At 44.1% G+C, this 23,866-nt stretch overlaps 9 protein-coding genes across 9 annotated transcripts; 4 read left to right on the top strand and 5 right to left on the bottom strand.

Annotated features, from left to right (window-relative positions):
• Positions 1-457: 457 nt before the first annotated feature.
• EAF01_001211 (uncharacterized protein) lies at positions 458-3,949 on the bottom strand (the record flags this gene model as incomplete). The annotated part of the gene is made up of 3 exons (XM_038909461.1): positions 458-1,603; positions 1,658-2,793; positions 2,845-3,949. 3 exons carry the CDS (start codon positions 3,947-3,949, stop codon positions 458-460), a joined length of 3,387 nt encoding a protein of 1,128 aa, XP_038774273.1.
• A 783-nt stretch (positions 3,950-4,732) lies between these two features.
• Positions 4,733-5,489, top strand: EAF01_001212 (uncharacterized protein; the record flags this gene model as incomplete). The annotated part of the gene is made up of 2 exons (XM_038909462.1): positions 4,733-4,757; positions 4,888-5,489. 2 exons carry the CDS (start codon positions 4,733-4,735, stop codon positions 5,487-5,489), a joined length of 627 nt encoding a protein of 208 aa, XP_038774274.1.
• Positions 5,490-5,845: 356 nt separating this feature from the next.
• Positions 5,846-6,799, bottom strand: EAF01_001213 (uncharacterized protein; the record flags this gene model as incomplete). Its single annotated transcript, XM_038909463.1, has 1 exon — positions 5,846-6,799. The coding sequence occupies one exon, from the start codon at positions 6,797-6,799 to the stop codon at positions 5,846-5,848; it is 954 nt and encodes a 317-aa protein (XP_038774275.1).
• A 941-nt stretch (positions 6,800-7,740) lies between these two features.
• On the bottom strand, positions 7,741-9,102 carry EAF01_001214 (uncharacterized protein; the record flags this gene model as incomplete). The annotated part of the gene is made up of 1 exon (XM_038909464.1): positions 7,741-9,102. One exon carries the CDS (start codon positions 9,100-9,102, stop codon positions 7,741-7,743), a length of 1,362 nt encoding a protein of 453 aa, XP_038774276.1.
• A 2,242-nt stretch (positions 9,103-11,344) lies between these two features.
• EAF01_001215 (uncharacterized protein) lies at positions 11,345-13,314 on the top strand (the record flags this gene model as incomplete). The annotated part of the gene is made up of 2 exons (XM_038909465.1): positions 11,345-12,960; positions 13,014-13,314. The coding sequence occupies 2 exons, from the start codon at positions 11,345-11,347 to the stop codon at positions 13,312-13,314; spliced, it is 1,917 nt and encodes a 638-aa protein (XP_038774277.1).
• An 873-nt stretch (positions 13,315-14,187) lies between these two features.
• On the top strand, positions 14,188-15,305 carry EAF01_001216 (uncharacterized protein; the record flags this gene model as incomplete). Its single annotated transcript, XM_038909466.1, has 3 exons — positions 14,188-14,440; positions 14,592-14,739; positions 14,804-15,305. The coding sequence occupies 3 exons, from the start codon at positions 14,188-14,190 to the stop codon at positions 15,303-15,305; spliced, it is 903 nt and encodes a 300-aa protein (XP_038774278.1).
• Positions 15,306-15,732: 427 nt separating this feature from the next.
• On the bottom strand, positions 15,733-17,279 carry EAF01_001217 (uncharacterized protein). Its single transcript, XM_038909467.1, has 4 exons — positions 17,026-17,279; positions 16,843-16,918; positions 16,255-16,446; positions 15,733-16,087 (listed from the first exon to the last, which is right to left on the bottom strand). Exons 2-4 carry the CDS (start codon positions 16,852-16,854, stop codon positions 15,944-15,946), a joined length of 348 nt encoding a protein of 115 aa, XP_038774279.1. The 5' UTR covers positions 16,855-16,918; positions 17,026-17,279; the 3' UTR covers positions 15,733-15,943.
• Positions 17,280-17,918: 639 nt separating this feature from the next.
• EAF01_001218 (uncharacterized protein) lies at positions 17,919-19,073 on the top strand (the record flags this gene model as incomplete). Its single annotated transcript, XM_038909468.1, has 3 exons — positions 17,919-17,942; positions 18,039-18,428; positions 18,477-19,073. The coding sequence occupies 3 exons, from the start codon at positions 17,919-17,921 to the stop codon at positions 19,071-19,073; spliced, it is 1,011 nt and encodes a 336-aa protein (XP_038774280.1).
• Positions 19,074-20,478: 1,405 nt separating this feature from the next.
• EAF01_001219 (uncharacterized protein) lies at positions 20,479-23,648 on the bottom strand. The gene is made up of 3 exons (XM_038909469.1): positions 23,327-23,648; positions 23,122-23,269; positions 20,479-23,071 (listed from the first exon to the last, which is right to left on the bottom strand). The coding sequence occupies exons 1-3, from the start codon at positions 23,337-23,339 to the stop codon at positions 20,917-20,919; spliced, it is 2,316 nt and encodes a 771-aa protein (XP_038774281.1). The 5' UTR covers positions 23,340-23,648; the 3' UTR covers positions 20,479-20,916.
• Positions 23,649-23,866: the final 218 nt, after the last annotated feature.

Consider the following 23,866-nt stretch of genomic DNA (forward strand, 5'->3'; position numbering starts at 1 on the left):
CCTATCCTACCCAGATGAGCATCTCCTATATGTGGAGCCAGCTGGTACCGTTGGAAAAGACCGCCCATCCGCCCATCCATCCCTTTCCCATATGTACTAGTATACTGAGTTCTTTCTTCTTGCTATCATACTGCTCGCCCATTCCTATCCGTGATGCTGAATGCTTGATGCTCGGGTTGTTTTTCTGTGAGTGGATTCAACCAGCGAGCACGTTGCACATTTCACTTTTGTCTTTCCCGTGTTCCTTTACTTTCCTCGATCTGATTCGAAGGAAAGTATAGGATCGTGAATGTGTACATCCCATCTCATCATATCCATCCCATCCAATTCTACTCTCCCCCCCCCAGAAATAGCCACCCAGCAACACCACCGTCATGCATACGCAAAGCCCAATACAACCAATCAACCAACCACCCAGAAACTTTTATGTAGCCCGTCCTTCCCCCACACAACCCCATTACCTCTCCCCAATACTCTCCGGGCTCATTGGAATCGTCGCCCCATCATCTTTCTCCACCGGACTATTCCCATCCATACTCTCCTCCACACTCCCCGCATTTCCATTTGCCAATCCTGATTTGCCCTTCTCACCCTTACCCTTTTGCGGACTTCCACCTTCACCCGTCTTAATCGACAACTGAGAATCGACTGCTGATCCATTATCCAATTTCTTCTTCTTCTTCGCATTACCACTCTGCTCTTTAAGAGGTCTCTTTCTTGGGCTTGTAATTTTACCCGTCGGACCCAGACGTGGTCGAGTAGGTTTTTGTTTTCCAGTCAGTTCCTCGTCTTCTAGTAGCGGTTCATCATCATTCGCATGTAACTTAGCGAGGAAGAAATTTTTGACCAGGCCGATTTGACTATTGATGCTTTCCTTTGTAATAGGTGGTAATGGTTCGAGTTGTGCGAATATTTCGGCTTGGGGCGCTGCAGCTGTGGGTCCTTGGTATGCGCTGCGAACTCTCGTATGAAGGAGATGGAGTGGAACGCCAAGACTCGTCATTGAGAATTCACTATCCAAACCAAGGGCCTTGAAACCAAAGTAATCTTCGCCCAGTTCTGCTGCAAAATCACCACCGACAAATTGTTCACTGCCTTCATTGAATGCACCAGATCCATCTTGGCTATTGTCTTGCAGGGCGGGTCTGAGTAGATCTGTAAGATGAGCCTTCATGCGTTCATGCATAACCGAAAGTTTGGTTCCGAGACGCTCAACATCATCTTTAACGTAGCTTTCCAAGGCTTCTATATCCATACCGTTTTCACCCAAACTATGCAAGACGACTTCTTCGTTGGTATAACGTTCTTGCCATTTACTTCCAGTGCCAGGTGCAGCAGGAACTTTATGCGCTTCTCGATAAACACCAAAGGTTTTGACAATTTTGCCAAAAAAATCACCAGCAATATCAGTTATAACATCTAAAGCAGACGGTTGCAATTCTTCAAACCCAGCATGATAGCAAAGCTTGGCGACAGATCGTTGCATTGCAGCTCTACAAACCCAAGAAGACATAATAGGACCATCATCTGAAGTGACATGTGGTTCGATATCTGTTTCTACGAAGGGCTCAGGCTCATACTTGGGAAATTGATTGTTATACATCTGCATGGAAAATTAGTAAAATTCAATATCCTGCCAAAACCATCTCAATCTTACCTGCGCCTGCAACTGCATCTGCTTTATAACACCAATCTTGGAACACAACTTTCTCGTTTCTTGCATTTGTTTCATATTGGCCTCAACTTTGCCCGTCAAGAAACTTTTCGGTGCGGTAAAATGTCCAGCAGGTAACATTCGAAGAAATTCTCCCGACTGTTCAACCAGATTACCATCCGCATCCTCCACCCACTGCAATCTTGGGTTGATATCTGGAATAGCTGATAAGGGATCATAATAATCAGGCAAAAACTGTTCTTCTTCGCCCTCCATGCCTTCGGCAAGAGTCTCTGCGCCCTGTTTCACTTTTTTATCTTCAATGGCACCTTCGATATTTGAGTTATTGGGGTCATCCAGTTTCCGTTGGCGCAGCCACCTTCTCATTCCAGCTTTGCTTCGTAGAAGAGCAGGTTCATCTGGATTCAACTTATCACCTTTGAATAATCGGTTTCGATCTTTAGCAACCATGGCACGATTTTTCTTAGTGACCTGCTTCCAGATTTTATACTCTTCATCTTCGTAGATATTTTCTGCCGCAAATCCTTGCATACCCATGCCATTGATTGAAGGGACATCATTATCCATGCCATCACCCTGACTAGCAACACCATTCATGCCACCAGGTGTTACTGAACCACCCGGAATCGGGGTAGAAAAGCCATTTTGACTACCATCCACTTCCGAACCATCTTGATTAAGGTTCCCAAGAACACCATTGAGTTGAATAGCTGGTTTTTGATCGATGCCCGGGGTGCTTTCTTCACGCCTAGAAGTATTCTTCCGTGCTTTGCCATGCCCCTTTACACCTCGACCGCCTTCGCCCCGACCTCTAGAAGACATGATAGGTTCATCGTCACTTTCATCAGCATCATCCCCTCCGTTTTGTTTGCGACGTTCCTCTGCTTCTACTTCTGCTCGAGGTCGAATAACAAGGTCTGGAATCAAGGGTATAAGTTTTGCTGCCTCTTTCCTCATACTTTCCGCATTTCTGCGCAAAGGATGTTTATCTGCGCCATTATAATTCAAGCAATTCTCCCATATCAAGTCGAGATCGGCAACGAATTCAGTCTTCGATCTATACTGGTGTGTCTTCAACTTTTTAGTCATTGTGCCGAGGTCCATAGGGTGCTTGATAACTATTTCATGTCAGCGGCAAAATTTAGTCATGTATGAGCCATGGGAATTACCATTGTAATAATCAGGAGCCTCGCGCTTATTGACTCTGACAAGAAAAGGAGCCGAGTATTCTGTCATAGCCTTGAGCTCACTCAAAACCTTATCCGCAGCCTCGTACAATTCTTCCTGGTTGACATTGTCCTCACTGGCCCATTTACTTCTATTCTTACGGACCTCATTGATCAAGGCTCTCAACTCTAGATCCGTAGCTTGGACCCTGTCACGCTTGGCGTCGATGCGAGCAAAGAGATTCTTCAACGTCAAACTCGATGCGCCCATCTCGGCACTGGCCAGGGAACTATGTTGTTCGGCTTGTCGATTATTGGCAGGTCCAGCATTGCCATTATTGTCCATTTCCGCGTCTGTTTGCCTTTCGGATTCCTCTAGCCGCTGCTGTTCCAGCATGGCGATCCGATCATTCTCCAATGTATAGAATATGGTATTGAAACTGCGCTTGGCAGCATCCTCGACGGCCTTCTTCTCCTCTTCCAATTTCTTGCGCGCATCTTCAGAGGTTTTAGGTTGGTCGCTCGCCGCATCATCTTTATTTTGTTCCGCGTGCTTCGAGGGGGATAAGTCAGATTGGATGGGAGAACTCCCCGATTTCGAAGGCGACAACAAAGCATTCGCGCTTCTTGCCTTTGAGGGGGAATCTTGTTGTTCATCCTCGTCGTCCTCGTCATCGTCATCATAATTGTCTTCGTCTATGGCGCGCGCCGGTTTCTTTGGTGGTTGTGCTTGCTTAGCTGGTTCAATGGCGGTTGCATCCCCGACCAATTGTGTATTTTGTGCCGAGACATCATGATCTTCATTGACATCTGCAGGAGAATCTCCACCTCCAAACAATCCCGCCAACTTTGCCTCGCTGCGGCGATATAATTCTTTGAATATTGTCCTTTGACTTTCCTCCTCCAGTACGTTGGCCGAGTCAGCCATTGTGGCATCGAATATGCTTGGAGTATGCGATCGCGAAGGAGTATTGTTTTTATTTTGGTAAGTCTTTTGGGAATGAACTACATTCGATGAGGAAGGTGACCATGATGTGCCATTTGTGATGGAAGAGTTGTGTCCGGATACCCCAGAGCGAGACAAAAGTCCCCTCTCTCCGCCGCCCATAACGTCAAATCTCTAGGTCGCGACAAACCGTCTTAAAGTTGTCGCCTTTTCGTGATTCAAATTGGATTCGATATTGTGCGCATCTTTGTATTAGATTTGCGCAAAATATTGATTAATTTATGGCGTTGATGTTGATGGTTTGATGAAGTTCTTGAGATGAGGTCAGATTTGGTGGTTGTAGGACGTTGTCTGTGATTCCCTTACCTAGAAATCTAGCACTCGTAGTGTATTGAAAAGACAATGAGTTGAGCAACATTTGAACCATCATTTCCTCGTGGATTCCATGTTCTCACTGCTGAAATATTTTCAAAATTCGTATATCATTACAATACATCACAATTTACAAACATAAATATATACATTTCATTTATCTATCTATTTTCCCATGTACAGGTCGAATTAAACATTACCTCGTACTGAATCTCCATATTCAACATTGAAGATATTGGTCCGTGCAAAGAATTTTGATAGGTGCACGAAGTAGACTGACTAACCATTGGAAAGAAATTGAACCTCAGGTGTGAGTTCGAGCTGCAGCCAACCCACATGGGAGATGGAGTAGGAATCTGCAAGTTGCCAGGTTTAAACCAGAAGCTCTGAACTCTTTTTGAACACAAGAAGAGAGAGCTTGTCTCAACATAATACACAAGGAAATCAACTATCTCAGAACCTCAAATACCCATACAAGTTGGTTAAAAACTAGCAGTGATGCTTTTTTAAACTCAAGGAAATCCAATTTACTACCTACAAGAAAAAGAAAAGGGCTCGAGGAATTTCAAGAAAATGCGCATAAGGCTACCCTTTGCAGGTAAATCATACTTTAGCTCCCCCTCCTTGTCCATGTCCTCCCCTCCTTCTCCACACCCTACCATCCTATCCATAATCCCTTCCCCATGTCTCCCGAGATCTCCCAAACTAACGCAATCTTGTCACAATAGGAGCATTCCTGTTCCTTCTTCTACTCGCTGGCTATGCAGGCTTAACATCCATCCAAGTCGATGCAGTCATTAACGACAAAGTCCTGCACACCATAACCTTCTTCATCCTCACCGTCGTCTTCTATTGGATACTCGATACCAGTCGTCGAAGAAACCTCAACTTTACTTTAATAATCTGCACCGGTATTCTTGGAGTCGGCTCCGAATTCCTCCAGGGTTTCTTGCCCAATGGTAGAATCTTTGATTTCTATGATATCGTCGCCAATATCGTGGGTTCGCTCGCTGGTGTCGCATTGTGTAGTTGGTATCATTTGCGGATGTTGGAGCGTAAGCGATTGGCAAAGACGTATCATGTTGTACCCGGGGACGAAGAGCAAGATTTGGAATTGGGAGAGGGAGTGGGAGCACAGGAGAGTGGTGTGGCCGCGGCATCGAGGACACTGGATGAAGAAGTTGATGATTGGGATGAGAATATGGAAGATGCGTGGGATGAGGATGAACAAGCAGGTGCTGTGGATAGTGTCGAGGGTGAAGGGTTGAAGACGCCAAGTGCTAGTAGTACTGGTGAAGTTGATGGAGACCCAAAGAAAAGGGCAGTTTAAGTTACAATGTAACTTGCTATGATGTTACGCATATGATTGGCTACAACGTAGTTTTATGAAGGAACGAAATCAAAAATTCCTTGACGACGAAATATGTTAGGTAATCGGATGTATATTAGATGATGTTTCATGCGAAAAAGGAAAACACAATGGAAAAAATACAAGCAACTGGCACAAGTGCTCATACCAAATTCTTTGATTCAACCACTATGATATATTATCCGCAAATGAATGAGTGTGGGGGTGCCTATCGATTAAAATCCCCGGTACAAACGCATGATCATGAATACACGCAGCACTTCAAACATTTCTCCCAGTACCAACTCTGAAGACCATACAATAATTTATAAACCCCATTAGAATATATCACCCACGAATGCACATGCCGCTCCTACATCATGGACATGAAAACTACACTTTGAAGGTGCCAAAGGCTTGGGAGATGAAGAAGAAACGGACGGAGTCACCGCGCTCCCCTTGTTAATAACTATCATCCAATTCGATACATCCCTCCACAATTTCGGATGAGCAGATTCCATCCAGGTCTGTTTCTCTGCAAAATCACCCATAGCTAAAAGGCTAATCGCCAATGAGCGGGACACGAACGAACGAAGTTTGGAACCGTCATCCGTATCTATATATATCAAATGGGCGTACTTTTCGTCGAACGTCAATTCATCATGCGTTGCATAATTTGTGATGAGAACGGTCATGGTATAATCCATAAGTTCTTGAAGTTCGTATTCAACTCCTAGACCATACAGGATGACGCGACTTCGAAAGGAAATAAGTCCCTCTTCGATGTCCAAAGGTGCGTACACTCCGCGTTGAATCCATTCGAGAAATAGAGCGAAGGAAGTTGGTTCTTTGTCGGGAAGATTCAAGTGCTTGAGCTCGGGGCTCTGCGTGAAAAGGTCATCGAAGTATTTGACTTTGGCACGAAGAAGGGCTTTCGGGGCGTGAAAGGTACGACGATTGTGCGGGACATTGCCAACGTATAGTCTAATGAATTCTTCACGTTCAATGAAACGCGCCCGTGTATTCCCCTGTTTACCCAAGTAATGCCGACCCTTCTCATGTGTGTCCTTTGAAGATTCTACAGTGGCATGCTTTTCTTCTGGGTCATGTCTTTCCTCCAATGACGACATAATATTGATATCATTAAAGGGTGCCATTCCCTCCAGCGGTGCCATGCCACTCTCTCCATCAATCACCGAGTCAGCCCTCATATTATTTTTCCACCTCTTTGTCGATTTCTTCCTCTCCAGCCCCACATATTTTAATTCCTCGCCTTTCTTTTCGATCGCCATCGGTCGGGGTTGTGTGTGTGGTGGTTTTATGAACTTCAACGCCAAAGCTATTGCGATGAATATTGAATCTCAATGCTAGGTCACTGAACCAAACTAGATGATAAAAAGATACCTATTATACCAAAGTCCAGAAATGTACTGAAACGACCTACTGACTTCCAGTCAAAACGAAATGATGCTCAGCGAATAACAATGAACACGATTTCTAACAATACGGTGTTGATCTCCAAAACGAGATGATTTATTCTTCAGTGAAGGGTACGAGAAGAGACAAAATCAGAAACCAAAACCAAAATCGAAAAGAGCATTGAAGACTTAATGGATGTACTTAGGATTGAAAAGTTTGATAGAAGAGAAAACAGGAATTTAGGACAGAAGGCTTAAGGTATTGAAGAGAGATATTAAGTTAAGAAAGAGGTGAAATTTCCCTACTGTTGAAATTGGAAAGCACGGCTGCTTGACATGGCGGGTTGTGACATGAAATTTTACTAGGAGGCTCTTGCTGAGAGCCGACCCTGTCGTAACAATTTACGATTGATGGTATGAAATGGAGAGAGGCAAGAGAACGTTTTGATGCAAAAGCTTAAAAATTGGTATCAATTCGCTTTAACCTACTTGTGGATTTCCAAAACCATGGTATTTGGGCTTTCTATTTCTTATTAGCCTATTCGTTCTTCCGGAATCTGGCCATACAACGGATGTTCTACTCAGACTCGAATATCGTACCATAAGATTCTTTTCTGGGTTAATATGATGGGTATACATGTTTGTGGGCGTTTGGACATTGAAGTGATGTTTTGCAATTAATAGGCAGGAAAGGTCTAACACAATCACCTTGATTGCGAATCTTCATCATGTCATGACATAAAACTCATGCTGATTTTCAAGGATCCTTTGTACACATCATAAACATTAGGCCAGATATCATTTCTCATAATTCGTCAATCAGCTTTCCAAATATGTCCACCACCTTTCTGCCAAAGCCATAAAGCTTCTATCGCGTAGGCCTTGCTGCCTTGGTGTCCCCCTTCAGTGTTAGCAGCTTCCTCAAGAGTTTGAATGACTTTGCCCTCTTCTACGATTCTCCATAAACCCTTTGGCATCTCAGTACCCGGATCTCCCCACTCGCCTCTGCCGAGCCTGTATAGAAATCTCCCCAGAGTCTGGAATGCAATACACCTTTGGGCTGGAAACGCAGAGCGAGCTAATCTTGCCAATTCCGGAATTGTGTACCCAGCCGCTTCGGGAGCCTCACCATGATGGTGTAACCCTTTGGTAATTGGCATAGCCCTCGCAATTCTGGGTGGCAACAGACCTCCTCTAAAATCAAATCGAAGGGCTGAAGCTGCCAAAGCTTCCGCTGCTGGATAGTACGGAGATTCTTGGTCTGCTACCGAACCATGTGTGGGTATTGGTGCCATCCAAGCGAGCTTTGAGGGATCAGCGGGAAGAGATGGATAATATTTCTGATGTAGGTTTTCAAGAAACGAAGGGTCGTTCGGATCTAAGTCTGGAACAGCGGGAGCGGTCGGGAAGTGTATCGATGGTTGAGGAAGTTCAGGGACGCTCGAAGCAGGCTCTGATGTTGGTTTTAGATCTATGGGTTTTGTCGGTTCTTCATCTTCTTCAAATCTCACAGACTTTTGAGGCGCGACTGGCTTTCCTTCTGGCTTGGGTGCAGGAGTGGCTTGATCTTTGTTTTCCAGAGGTATAGTCTTGTTCTCATCGTTCTTTAGTGATTGAGTCAACGATGGGGGATCTATTCCCGTATCTCCACGGCCGTCATCAAAATTGGCTCTCTTCAACAGTCGTTGGATCAAAGAAGGATCTAAAGTAGCGAGTAAGTCTTCTTGTTCTTGCTCAATTTCTTCCTTTGACATAGAAGCTATTCTCATTTTATTCTCCTCATCTATTCTCTTCCTTTCCTTTTCGATACTGAAATCGTCCTCTTGAGAAGCTGCCTTCTCTGCGCCCGTTGGACGTCCCTGAGAAGGTGGAACTCCGAAAGCATTGGGAGAGTCTGTTACCGCTGCCTTTGGAATGTCTGCCACCGAATCGTTTGCGCTACCCGCCCTTTGTTTTTTGAATGCTGATACTCGTACTCTTTTTTTATGTTCGGGAAAGCCTGTTGTTGAAGTTTTTAATTGAGGAGCTGTTGGCGGTTTCGTAGAACGTTCTTTGATATCTGCGACGAAGGGAGAGGTGAATGAAGGGGTATTGTTCGATGGAATAGTTGAGCTTGATTCGATTTCATCCTCATCATCGGAAAGATTCACAGTAAATCTCTCACCACGAAACTCCATGTTTAAATATATTTTGGCACAGAGTAGTGTTTTTGTAGTCTTTTTTTTGTTTAGGTTGTGGGGAAATTAAGATCCGTATGCAAGGCTGCTAGGATATCGAAAACGTGAGCCTCTAGGGAAAAAAAATAAGGTTATGCGCTAACTCACAATCGACTAGCTGCATTTCACAAACATTTATTTCGGGAAGCCATCAGACGTCGAGCAACGATTGACAACATCTCGATGGAAAACAATATCGATTCTATTGTTACACTTTTGGCTCGAGGTTATGCATGTTAATAATATACCGACATAAGTGTCAATATTGGATAGATAAATAGGTAGGATTACATATACGTATCATGAAATGAATCAAAATATTTTATCAACCATGATACGAACATTTAAAGGGGAAGATTGAACTGAAGTAAGTTCTGGTACTGTATTTGCCGAAAATGGAGAGATTTCTTTTAGATGCGGAACTGCACATACGGCTGCACACACGGAGATGTTATCTGATGTTTCCGTTGGATATAACTGGGTATAAAATCACATGCATAATTAGTTTTCAACATCATCCCCCCCCCTCCCCCCCCCCCCTTGTCAGTTTATAGAGGTAGAGAGACTGGGGTGGTGAGAGTCAGTCTGTCCTATTGTTGGAAAAACGGATCATTATTACCTACCTACCGATATAGTACTCATTCGGTATGTAGCTAGGTAGCTAGGTAGCTAGCTAGTATTATTCTTCAAGCTAAAAATACGGGAGAATTGATTTATCGAATGCTTCTTTCTGCTTTTCTTTCTCTCTTTCCCTTTCTCTCGCTCTCTCTCTCTATCTTCCCAACACCCGCATCCTTATTTAGTTCATAATCACCAAATTGACTGTGATACCTTATTATTAGGTAAGCATTTTTACCCTTTTTACCCTTTGCCCTTTGCTCTTTGCCCTTTGCCCTTTTCGCCCTGGTCTTGTTTCGTCTATCGTCTATTCCCATCGGACAGACAATCAATCGTAGCTTGGAGAAGGAGAATCTCTTCTACCCGACGCTTCTATTTTCCCTTGTCAGACCAACCAAATTGCCTAGGGACCTACAGCTCACAGGACTATTTTAATTGCTTCGATGATCCGCAATGGAACACACCACACACCACACACCACCGCACATAAACTCCGAACACATCCCCCCATGTCCAACACCCAAATCTAAAGCAAAGCCCCATATGCCCAGACCAAGTCGTACCAATTGACTGAAGTGAAGGTGGGTAGGAAAAAGCAAAGAAATCGAAACAGAAAGGCTTATTACTTATTGCTAGTACTACGGCATTTTGGACCAACTAGCGTGGGCAATCTCTCTCTCTCTCTCTCTCTCTCTTGCTCTCTCATCTCAATTCATCGGTCAGTTACTCAGTCAGTCAGTCAGTCAGTCAGTTATCAGTCCATGTTCCGGCAACCGTTCTTTCCCAATCCAATTCCCACTTCTTCCCCTTCCCTTTCCTTTCCTTTTCTTTCCTTCCCTTGCCCTTCCCTCTCTACCTTTTGCCTTTCCCTTTGCCTTTCCCTTTGCCTCTGCCCTTGACACCACCCACCCACCCACCACCTACCCTTTCTTTCCCATCCGTACCATACGGCCAAAAAAAGAGTTTCTTATTAAATATGGCGTCTGTGAATAATTGGAAAATGTCGCTTGTATTGAATTAAATCCAAAACGTAGTAATGATCAAAGTACAAGAAGTCTAAAATCCCCCCCTCTCTTCCATCTCCATATCTAACACCCTTTTCAACACTTTTCTTCAACTCAAACCCTTCTTCTCAATTACACTTAACAATTTATACAAGTTCAAATCATCAATCGATCCATTTCATCAATCATTTTTGACTTTCTATCGATCACCGTCTCAAAATAATCCCAATAGATACCGATTAGTCTCAACTATTTGTTCCTCTATCAATCACTTTGATCTCAACTCGCTTCCTATCAACAACAACCATTTTTCAGTTTTCCCATCCTCGTGTCAAAAGTGAAGCTATTCAGAAGTTTCGCAACGCTTTCGTACTACGAACGTTATCGCCAACAACAATCACGGGTTACATGCAAATCACGCCCAAAAAAATCAAAAATCAAAATTCACAATTGAAACACGTACATTTATCCAGAGTTCAATAGATGGTGCAGATTACACATTGGAATATTCAGATTAGATAACTTGAGTTTATTTGTCAAAAATGTCAAATTCTCATGATGTTCGCGGGGTTTCACCACAGATGGGTTCCAACAACAGCAATTCCGATTTATCATCCCCACCAAGATCCAGTCCCGAGATAGATGACATCCAAATTCGTAATGATTCAAATAGCATTACCGTCACCCAATCCAATGGCGCTGCCTCAACATCAGAAAAGCCAACCCGCAAGAAGGCCGTTAGAAAATCTAGACCAAAGGTCGGTGATCCTAGTTCGGCCACCAATACCGACGCTCCAAAACCTAAAAGAGTACGCAAACCAAGAGACCCTAATGCTCCTCCTTCTGCACGATCACGAAAGCCAAAGGCGACACCTTCCGAAAATACCAATGGGGGAGAATCATCACGACAAACAAAGATTACTGATGCTCCTGGGATGCATCTAAGTGATGTTAGTTTCAGTGCTCCTGCAACCCCACCAGTACAGAACGCTATGATTGCCAATTCGGGACAAAATGAGGCTATTCCCAAATCCTTCTTCAATACCGCCCCACCTCAACCGAAACCTCAAGTTCCTCCGCCACAACAAGTACAGCAACAAATCAGTCAACCCCAGTCACATGTGGCAATACAACCACCACAACCACAGAGTGCTGTCCGTACTAGCGGTCAAAACTATGATCCTATTAGATCTAATTTTGATCCTGTTCGAGAAACCCTCGTCAGTCACCACTCGTACAACAATTCTCAAGGATCACCGATTCCACCTCAAGTCACCAATCGCGCAAGTGCATCACCTTCCATCGCCAGTCTTGTCGATCCTCCTAATCAGCCATTAACCTCGCCATCGGCTCATTCGTTTTTAATGCATCAACAACGTCAGCAAGACGGTCATACTTCCTTACCTGCCTCCCCAATTGTCAATAGGTTAGGATTATCAGCGATGTCTGAGACAAATAGTCCTCGACCTTTTGCACCTACCCCAACATTAACGTCACAACCAATGCCCGTCCCAACACTACCTACGGCTCCAATTGTTTTGGCGCAAAAGGAATCTCAAGTTTCTAACGGTAGTTCTAATAAGAAACCCGCAACCAATGGAATTTCAGGAACCTCAACGCCAAAGCCACCGGCAAAGGGCAAAGAAAAAGAGAAAGAAAAAGATATTCTTCTTACCCCGCCACCACTTCCTGGTTCAGGCCTGATGGGACTCGGAGGTAATGACGGTACGGAGACGCGTGCCCCCACAATCGTTCTTGACATTCCCTTGAATGGTGATGTAAATATTTATGTCAATTTCGCTCGCACGGCCGAGGAGAAATATGGTTGGGATGCCTTACACCCCCGATTGGCAGCTCAACGTGATCGGCTTGCAAGGGTTGCAGCAGCAGGTGCGGCCTTGGAGAGAAATGGCTCCAACAAGGAGAGTGGTGATGAAATGTCACTGGATTCTGAAGGGGAGGGTAGTAATGTTGAGATGGGCGGAATGAGTGATGGGCGAGTTGGTACTGATAGCGGTACAAGAAAAGCTAAAGCTGTCCCGAAAAGAAAGACCAAGGAGGATGAATACGACAAGGACGACGGTTTTGTTGACGATTCGGAGATGATTTGGGAGGAACAAGCTGCCGCTGTAAACGATGGCTTCTTTGTATATTCTGGTCCTCTCGTTCGAGAGGGTGAGAAACCAACACTCGAGAGGTATGACCACAAACCACTGATGAAATACAATACAGAACTAATTCACTACATAGGGGTGAGGGTCCAGCAAAGAAGCCTCGAGTTCGAAAACCAAAAGCTGCCACTGGCGAGAAAGCCACCACAAGTCGTGTCAGTACGGGTGGTAAAGCTGCTGCTACATCAAGCGGAGCGGGTTCTCGTGGTGGAAACACAGCAGCACGTAAAGCTCGTATCACGAAAGCTGATCGTGCACGCATGGAGCAAGAGAAACTTGAGCGAGAGCAGATGGGTTCCATGGCTGGTATGCCCGGAGGATATAATACCATACAACTTGCACCGAGTTTGGGTGGAACACCCATGGTTTTTAATCAGTAAGGTCAATCAATTAATGGGATGGATGGCATTTGGCTGGGATCAATGGTCAGGCATATTTTTTTGTAGAGTTTTTTATTCTTGAAAACATCACCTCCTCGTATGGGTGGAAATGGTAAACTTACCAAGGCGTTGGGATGGATCGAAATGCATATGGAGTATTGATTGGGTTGGGGTTTCAATCCACGCGCATACAATCCTGGTTGTACATTAGACTGCCTGTCTTTGCATGACTGAATAGTTCTATACCTTTTGACTGTACGAGTATATTGCAAAACAAGAATTTCAAATGTTATAATATTCATTTCGCTGTGCACTTGTGACGGATGATGATTTAATTTTGGTAACTTGGAGAGTGAAGGCAGGCAAATTAAAGCGGCAAGCAATTATCACCTGCACGAAAGAATGTGAAGCCAAAGATACAAGTCAACGTCATGGGATATATGAAGATGGGTATACCTATGAAAATAGGAATAGACCTCTGCATTGAACTTGCTTGCACATTCGGATTCCAGCCAGTATCCATAATACTATAGCTAGTACTTATTAGTGAATCAAGCAGATCTCATGATCAGTCCGTCGATCTATCAATCAATAACCAAAATACCCCTCGCTAAAAGCGGCCAGCACCGAGCATCGGTTTCAACGATATGATTGCATCACAAGTGACAATGCCCAAGTAAAATAAACACAGGCACGAAAAAGTATTTCCCGCCCGCATGAGTCCCTGTTGATAGCTCTTTTTGTTCCTTCGAATAGAGTCTAGGTTTCTATTTCACATTTTGAATTTTGAACTGCTATTGTCATTGTAATTCTCATATCCATCTACCTTCCCACCCCTCCACACCCGCAGTATCTCTGCGATACTTCCTCATCATGTCCTCAACCACTCCTCCCGCGCAGGAAAACCCCAAACAAAGACCCTCCGCACTGCGCAGCATCATCGCAGGAAGCACCGCCGGCGCCGTCGAAATCGCCATCACGTATCCGTTTGAATTCGCAAAGACACGAACGCAGCTGAATAGAAGATTGCCCGAGAGTGGGAAGTTGCCGTGGCCGAAATTTGGGAGCGCGTGGTATGCGGGGTGTACGACGTTGATTATTGGGAATTCGTTGAAGGCGGGGATTAGTATGTTTTTTCTTCTTCTTGGTTAGCTTTGGGGGATTGGGATTGGGATTGGGGTTGGGATGGTTGGGGGAATAGAGAGGAGAGGGGGGAATTGATACTGTGGGAGAGTTGTGGGTGTGAACAAATGAATGCTAATCTCAATCGCAAATAGGATTCGTCGCATTCGATCAATACAAAGCACTACTCCAAGACGCGGATGGAAAGATTTCCGGGCCCAGAACTGTAATTGCTGGATTTGGAGCTGGTGTTACGGAGAGTCTATTAGCAGTCACGCCTTTCGAGAGTATCAAAACTACATTGTAACACCCCGCTCCCCGCTCCCCCCACCCCTCTCCAAACTCAAAAACCCCTAACACACCCCAGAATCGACGACCGCAAATCCGCCAAACCCCGTCTTCGAGGCTTTCTCCACGCCGTCCCCATCATTGCCCGCGAAAGAGGCCTACGCGGATTCTTCCAAGGTTTCGTGCCCACCACCGCTCGTCAATCTGCCAATTCCGCTGTCCGTTTCGGCTCCTACACTTCGCTGCGACAGCTCGCACAATCCTATACCGCGCCGGGCGAAAAACTAGGCGCTTTATCTACTTTTGGAATCGGGGGGTTAGCAGGTATCATCACGGTGTATGTAACGCAACCGCTTGATACGGTCAAGACGCGCATGCAGAGTATCGAGGCGCGAACGCTGTATAAGAATAGTTTTCACTGCGCGAGTTTGATTGTGAAGAATGAGGGCTTGTTTACGTTTTGGAGTGGGGCGTTGCCGCGATTGGGAAGATTGATTCTGAGTGGTGGGATTGTGTTTACGATGTATGAACAGAGTATTGAGTTGATGGGGAGAGTGGATCCGAATGGGAGGCTTATTTAGGGGAAGGTGATGGGGAGGGACGGGAGAGAAGGGAAGGGGTGATGCATTTTGGGCACACAGTGAAGAATCGACAGGCCTCGTAGAATTCCGTAATATAACTCGAGAGTACCAGCTTCGCAGTGGAATCATAGCTTGCAGATTTGGATATCGAACGTTGTAGTCTCGGTAGGAGGAATGGAGGGATGAGCTGTGTGCTTTGTGCTTCGTATGTACATATGTAAGTACAGAGCAAGAGTTGCTATTGCACTTCCCTTACTCTTGGGCACATTGAAAGGAACGAAGAAGGAAAAGAAAACAAGAAAGAAAAAGCCTGGTATCTAGCTAGAGATTCAAAGTTTCAAAGCTCGAGTATATATCCTTCAATGAACGAATATATTATGATTTCCCAATGAATATATACCCCTCTGTTTACCGAGTGATACAAACACTTATGCAACCATCTCTTCATCCTTCGCTCCAGACATCTTGTAATCATCAGACTCATAAATCAATCAAACGTACGAAAGACCTAATATTTACGAAATTCCATTCCATTCCATTTCCTACCTATTTATATACATCCTAATTTTACCCCTTCTTCTTTTTCCCTCCCCTTTCATTCATCACCGTCATATTTGTTTACAACATAAGTAAACCACTCATTGAAATCGTAAAGCTCCCTTCCATCTATTCACCTGCTGTTGAAACCAACTCCTATTCGGTGCCTCTTCGAGCTCTTTCACGAGATCTTCGTAGTATGTTGGGTTGCTGGCGGGTTTGAGGGTTTTGCTTGTGAGGGGGTACTAGATTGAGGGGGGGGCGTGTTAGTTAGGGGTTTCTTTTTAATTATTTTCCTTTCTTTTGTTTCTTCTTTTCTTGAGAAAATAGAATATAAAGTATTCTCTGCCCTCCATCTTCTTCTCCCTCCATCTCTCCCTCTCCCTGATTCCTGAAAATGAATTAAACATACCTTCCCCAAATACCGATTCTCAACTAAACTATACAATGCGTTTACCTGGCCGAGCTCTTTCTTTTCATTGAAGTTTCCAGCAGTGGATATGCGTTCGAGACGGCGTCGGATGGCGTCTTGGAATTGGGCTTCGGGACGGAGAGCGTCTTTGGGCCAGCGGGAGAGGGCGCGGAGGTAGTGGCGGGTGGCGGGCTGGAGGTGTTAGTTGGGGAGTTTGGGTTTGGGAGGGGAGGGCAAGGGAGGAATGGGAGGGAATTGGGAAAAGGGGAGTAGGAGGTAGGGAGGAGGGGATAAGAGGTAAGAGGGGGGAAGAAGGAGGGGGGCAGGACAGGGAGGCGTTGAATAGAATGAGGATATAGCTTATGCAGAGTAAGAAGTTCAAACAGTCTTCATAACATAACTACTCCACCCCATCCTATCCTATCCAGTTCATCCCATGACATGAAGATCTAGACTTCTAGCCCAAGCGAGCACATCCCATCATAGCTCGCCCCCGAAACAAGTTCAAGGATTTGATTTCCCAAACACCACCACCATCGATATCAAAAACAGAGGTACAGACAAAAGTTAAAGAAAACCAAAGCTTACCGATTGCGACATGATGTTTTCAATAAATTAAAATCTCTGATACAAAATATTCACAAAGAGATGGACAGGGAATCTTCTGTATCTCGTAGAATTAGAGGGGGAGAAATAAAATGGATTTTCAATGCAGATTATATTATGGATGTGATGGATAGATAAGATACTCGATATGTGGGTGGTAGGTACCGTATGCGGTCATGACTTTTGGGAGAATGGTGAATGGGAATGAATGATGCTTCTAGGGTGCGCTAGAGCCTAGAGAGGAATAGAAAAGAGAGTTGGTGAGTTTTATTAGTGGGTGGTGGTGGTGCATGTTGTAACTTGGTGCGGTGCTGCTATATTTGGATGTTAGAGATTGGGTAGGGTGGTGTGTGATTAGTTGGGGTTGGGGAATGTGATGGGTGTGTGGTTAGTAGATTTGGGAGAGTTTGATGCGAGAATTGGGGGCAGGTGACTTGGGACTTGGGGGCATGATTTGTAAGAGATCTCGTTAGGCACGGGGTTAATAATCATAAGTTGGGAATCTCATCTCGGAAGAATCATTAGGGAACTTTGAGTACCTGGGTATTATAAAACATATAGACGATCGTATGTAAGTTATATATTTACCACATATTTCTGCATAATTCTAATCCAATTCTATCACAATAATAAATCCCATTGTTCATCCCCTTATTAATCCAAAAAGCCGTTCACCAGTCCTTACTGCGCCTCGTCCATCTCCATCGAAAATGTCAATGATTTCTAGCGAATGAATGTGGCGCTACAGACTTTATCTTATTAGGTATACTAATAAATAACAAGAGTACCACCTAACAATATTATAACCCATCTCATATCTCAAACAAAGCCGAAAGGACCATCCTGCTCCACGACCTTCCACTTCTACTTCTTTTCCCTCTAACTCTCCTGTCTCCTCCTTCACACAAACAACCTTTCCTTTTCTTCCTTTCACCTACTTCACGACCTACGCCTTTTTCTCCCCCCAACCCTTTACATTCATTCGCTCACAACTCGAGTTTTGTTCCTTGGTTCTTTTTTCTTTTCTGTCTTATTCGAATACCCAACTCAATTTTAAGATGAGTTCGCAACGATATGAGAGGGTGCGTAATCCCCACCTAATCCGCGCCACGATCTGTGTAGTGGATGCTATGGCTATGATTCAAAAAGAGAATACATACTGATACATTTTGAAATAGGTATCTGCGAACGATGAAGATACCCCTCCGACACCTACATCCCCTCCACCATCCTTCCGATCGCGAGGTTCCTCTCCCTCTTCACGACATCACGTAGCGCCCGTCGACCAAAATCTAGCGGATACTTTTGATGATGGATCTGATGATGAGGATAACGATGGAGATGATAGGCAACGATTAATGCGTGGAAATCCTTCGTCGTCAACGGAGAGATTGAATGAAACGACGAGCGACGATCGACCAACTACTCAGAGAACAGTAACCGTCGTGCCGACATTTGTACCGCCAACAGGTGGAAGAGTTTATGGCGGTGGTTCGGGTTCTGATGGTGTTTTTGCGAATCTAAGTGCTAAGCCTGAGAGAGGCGAGAAACAAGAAGAACATCCTCCTGTATGTATACATATTATAGTGTTGTGAACTTGTACTAATTAATTTTAGACATACGAACAAGCAGCCGCAGATGCCGCACCACCGTACTGGGAAACCACCATTCTCGCTCCCGGATTGGGTGGATTAGATGAAGTATACGTCGAAGGTCTTCCAGTTGGCTCTTTATTCTCTTTTATCTGGAACGCCATGATATCCATGTCTTTCCAACTCGTTGGTTTTCTCCTCACATATCTGTTACATACCACTCACGCCGCCAAAAATGGATCTCGTGCCGGTCTCGGAATTACGCTTATTCAATATGGTTTCTATATGAAAGGAACAAATAATGTCGTTACGCCACCTTCAGGGGGAAATGATGCATCATATGCTCAACCTCCCGATCCAAATTCTCATGATTTCGACCCCGACAAGGTTAATGCGGCTGCTACTGCAGGAATGGATTCGGGAAGTGGAGGAATTGGTGATATCGCTAGTAATGAATGGTTTGCGTATGCATTGATGATTGTTGGATGGTTCATCTTGATTAGAGCATTTAGCGATTTCATTAGAGCGAGGAGACATGAGCAATTGGTGTTACAAAGCCCGGATCGTGGATTACCAGTTCCTATTATTGCGACTGGCGAGGAGAGCGAGACTATTGTTTAGGGACGATTAAATGGATAGGGTTGGATGGGGATATGGACAACTGGAATGACAGGGAAGATATTCTTCACGTAAAGTAAAGCATAGAAGCTTACCCGGAGTTTATATGGACAGGCTAGGCTAGGATGGAATCAAGAGATTATGGATGGGAGATAGGGAAAGGATTACTTTACAAGAAGAATTCCTGATAGGGTTACTATAACTTTTTTTATTTTACTTTTTTTTATTTTACTTTTTTTAAATATCATCTGGTTGGACAAGTGGGCGTTACATAATCTCATTCTCCCTTTTTTTTGTCTTGTATTGTGGTATGGTTTTTTTTGCTACTGCTTGCTTGCTTGCTTGCTTGTATCGATCGATATACTGGTGTAGGTTGGCTGGCTGACTGAGGAGTGTGAAGATGATTGAGGAGTAGATGATTGATTGTATTAAGTTGAGATATTGAATGAAAATCTGGGATTTATATACAAGTACAATTATATACGGTTATATGAAATGTCTCGGGCTTTTTGACTTTGTGATTCTTTCTTTGGAAGTTTGGAGTGAAGGTATGGATGGATTGATTGAAGTCATGGATGGATGGATGGATGAATGGATGGATGGCTAAATGATGTGATGGTATACAGAGCACAGTAGCTTGTAGCTTGTATATTTGTTGATTTATTATGATCTTGATCTTGATTATAGTCTTGATTATGATTATGATTATGATTATGACTATAATTATGATTATGATTATAACTATATTCCTATTTAGCTAGGCGTTCTCTTGGAGTTCATTCCATCATTACTACTATTACTACTATCTATTTACTACTTACTACTTATTACTTACTCGAGTACTTATTAGGTATATACCTCCCATCTAAGTACTATCTCCCATCTCCCATCTCCCATCTCCCATCTCCCATCTATCACTACAATCTCATCCCCATCCACATGCACAACCACAACCACAACCACAATCCCATCTATATCCAAACAGACCGCCAAACAGCCAGCCAGACTCGAATTACCAAATTACAGAATTACAGAATTATCAAATGACCAAATGACCAAGATATTTCACCAGGTACTAGATAATATGATATCTATCTGACTTCACATACTCACTCACTCACTAGAAAACTAGACAACTAGGTAACTAACCTTCTCGCGATGATGATTCTCACCAAATGGAGGAGGAACCATTGACTTGATAAAGATAAATCTACAGTAAAAAGCTCACCGGGGATTTGGATTTTTCCGATTTTCACTCACTACTAAGACAGAAGACCTTTTTGGAGCTAACCGGGACTTGAGCCAAAGAAACCGAAAAATGCGGCGACAGCACAATATACTCCTCCCTTTCATCATGACTTCACAGAACATTTTCAAAGACAAATTTAAATCAACCATAAACACATTATTTTGAATCATCGTTGCTCATTCCATCCTATTCAATACTAATCCTAACCATAACTAATAGCCTTATTCAAGGCTCAAAAACAAGAGCAACAGGATATCATTTTTGCCTTCATCTATTTTCCCATCTCTCTCTTCTCACTTGCAATGAGAAACACACAATGAATCTTTCTCTTAGCTTTCTATTACTCCCAACACCAAACAATCTTTTGTTATTCCTCCCATGCCACAATTCCGGAATTAATCCTTCGCTCCAAACTCCAATATAGTAAATCTAACAGTAACAATTAATCCAATAATGTTTGCTCATCTGCTGCTTGTAGTATGCGTGTCGATCAAGTTTCGTTATTCTTACTCTTAGCATTGTCGATGTGTTCGTAGCTTTCCTTCATGCTGTAGGGTCATAGTGTTCATCATATCCGAGTAGGTCTTCTCAGCATCTTTAACCAGCATATACAAACCGTCCCAAATGGAGGCCAAAATTCTTACTTTGTCCCTCTTCGATAGGTGACAATTGCTCATCCTCTCCCTCGCTGTCTGGTATAATCATATCCTCGCTACCCTTTGAATTCAAAGCAGCCTCCTCAATCGCATCAACTGGGGGCAATGGAATGGATGCCGGTTTAACGTCTGCCAAGTTTGATTTGTTATCTTTGCTGTTTTCGGGGGAAGAAAGGCCGGTTGTCCCTCGAAGAAAGGCGATGGGACCAGCAGAAAGCATAGGCGCCATAGGCGTCATTGGTGGTGTTGGTGGTAGGTTGAAGCGGTTGTGTGCGACAGCACTCAATCGTTGAAGAGGCGTGAGAACAGATCTAGTAGAGGTGGCAAGGGATTTCTTTGAAGCTGCAGTGGTTAACTTTGTTGAAACAGGAATCTTCGATTGGGACTGAGCCGAGGAGGAAGTTGGAGTTGGAAGACCTTGGTTGAAAATGGTCTTTGGCGTTCTCAGAGTCGAAGCATCAAAAGAATACCTGCTTTTCAGACTTGGAAACGGGGTGGACGATTCGGGGATCGGAGATGGAGGTTGCTCAGATGAATTCCTACTGGAGGTCGAAGATTCGAGGCTAGGGACCGTGTCCTGGGACTTTTCAGTCTGATCGTGCTCGGTTAACGTACTTGTGCTTTGCGGTGAGTCAAGAGTAGATTTGAATGAAGCGTCTCTGAAAATTTTGATTTTGGGCTGCTTGTTTGTCAAGTAGTTATCGACATCTGGAATGCTCATCATCGCTTCCTCAATGGAATCATCCGAGAAGATGGTAATATCTTCCTTCTGTTTATTCTTTTTCTTGGAGACCTTGTTAACGCTTGGACTATCATCCTCGAATCCGTCTGCAAAGAACCGGCTTCGACCAAGTTCCACTTTTTGGCCAGTTCCGGGTGTTTGGAGAGAGGAATCATCTTCACATAGACGAGCACGCTTTTGTGGACGAGACTCTGTGGGCGACATCACTCTTCTTCCAGTCGAAACGGGTCTTTGCGAAGTGGCATGAGGAGGTAATTGGGGCTCGAGATCGGTGGTAGCTCGTTGCAGATGAAGGCGGACTGGTTCAGCAACCCATGAGCCAGGATTGCGAGAAAGAACCTCCTGTTGACTACGAGAATGTGTAAAGGAATTGATGTCCAGTTCCGCAAGAGGAGTCCTCTTGGCTTTGAAATATGTCTCGATTGAAACACCCTTCTTGAGATCGCTTGTGGATACAGATCTCTTCGAAGCCATGAAAGGATTTGCCATCTTGCTTCTGCGCCCAGTGATGATAGGTTGCTTGGTGATAGGATTCAAATCGCCTTTCGCAACTCCTTGGGCAATTTCTGGTAAAACGTCGTGCCCAATAAATTGGGTTTGATCTTCCGTGAGTGGAAGATCGGGTTGGGTGTGGAGCACTAAAGTGAGAGAGTGGGGACAGAAAACTCTTTGATGTAAAAAGGTGAATTCGGCTTGGTAAAAAGATTCCAGGTAATTTTTCGGTACGTGAAATTTTCCGTCAAATTGAATCATACGGAGGACGTTCTCGATCGTCTTATGCTTCCGAACCAACCGATAGGCTGTCTTTAGGCCCATATTGCTCATACTAGGCAAATAATCGCACCCACTTAGTATTGCCATTCTTCGAAACTCGGCGTCAGACCAGCCCGTCAAATTAACATCTTTGCAAGCGCAGAAATCGGCCTTGTTGACCTCGATACAATTTCCATACTGGTCCAACTTGGTAAGAAGACATTTAGCACCGAATACTAGAAGATCAGAGTCCTCAGATAATATTCCATCGATTATGCCTTTTCGCTCCAGGTAGACCATTTGGGCATCGGCTTCATATGGAGCTACAATATATTGTACTCCCATCTCTTTCAACTCATCAATAACATGGCGGGCCATCTCTGGAGTTACATCGACTGCTTTTTGAAATTCCATGTACGCTTGGGAAGTCTTTCCGGCATTTAATAACTCTTGCCCAAGTCGTTTACTATCTTTCCGACGCTTTTCTCTGTCCTTCTCTGTCACAGCCTTACTTGGCAAGTAATCTCCATCGAATATCAAGTAAGGAGTGACGCCAAAATGGAGCAGCATCCGTACCCGGTGCACACAATACTCAACATATCTGCTTTTTGGGTTAGCTATTTCTTCCTAGGCTTGTCTCGGTCTCCCTACTTTCTTGTTGGCTTTCCCATGGCAAGTTCCAAAGCACATGATACAGCTCCACGATGTAGCCAGCCATAAGCATCCACCCCGAGGGTTTTGCCATCGAACTTCTTCAAATTACATGGCTTTTGTATGGATTTAAGCAAAGGGAGAAGGCCTATAGGTGATTAACATAAGAAAACTCGTAGCAATTATCAATCATTTATATACATACCACTGATCCCCATATTGACAATGATGTTAGCAACACAAAGCAAACGAATCAATAGAGGGAGATTCGAGGAACCATCAGACCATTAACCATGAATTAGATGTCGTAGGGTGGCGAGCAAAGAATGAAACGAATGTGTAGGTCAAGACATGGATAAGGGGAAGAGAATACTATTACTTATAAGTGTTCAATGGTCGTTGAAGTTGTCGTAGGTTGTTGTGAAGAAGTCGATAAGATGTTGATATCAAAGTTCGAAGTCTAAAATGCCCATCCACTTAAACCTGCATGATAGAAAGAACGCGTGTGGAAGGCGCGTCGAACACCAAGGAACTTCCTTTGGCTTCACTACGGCAACCATGAAATTGATTGGCGGCGCACCCTTTTTTGCAGGTGAGTTTGGGACCTCATATCCCTGCTAGCGTACATTTCATCAAGCGGGGAATTTTGCGATAAAGATTCCGATATGGAAAAAAAGTTCAAGAACCGAGTATCTACAACTTTACCTGCATACCATCAACATTTTCAATCTAATACACTTCGATC

The sequence above is a fragment of the Botrytis porri genome (genome assembly GCF_014898465.1).
Source record: "Botrytis porri strain MUCL 3234 chromosome Unknown BPOR_002, whole genome shotgun sequence".
Taxonomy (NCBI): Eukaryota; Fungi; Ascomycota; class Leotiomycetes; order Helotiales; family Sclerotiniaceae; genus Botrytis; species Botrytis porri.

Excerpts from the sequence above, each read along its gene's own strand:
- EAF01_001217 (XM_038909467.1), bottom strand. Across the intron at positions 16,088-16,254 it reads AGAATCGGTATTTGGGGAAG|TACCCCCTCACAAGCAAAAC; the intron begins GTATGTTTAATT and ends CCCTCAATCTAG.
- EAF01_001219 (XM_038909469.1), bottom strand. Across the intron at positions 23,072-23,121 it reads ATGGGAAAGCCAACAAGAAA|ATATGTTGAGTATTGTGTGC; the intron begins GTAGGGAGACCG and ends CCCAAAAAGCAG.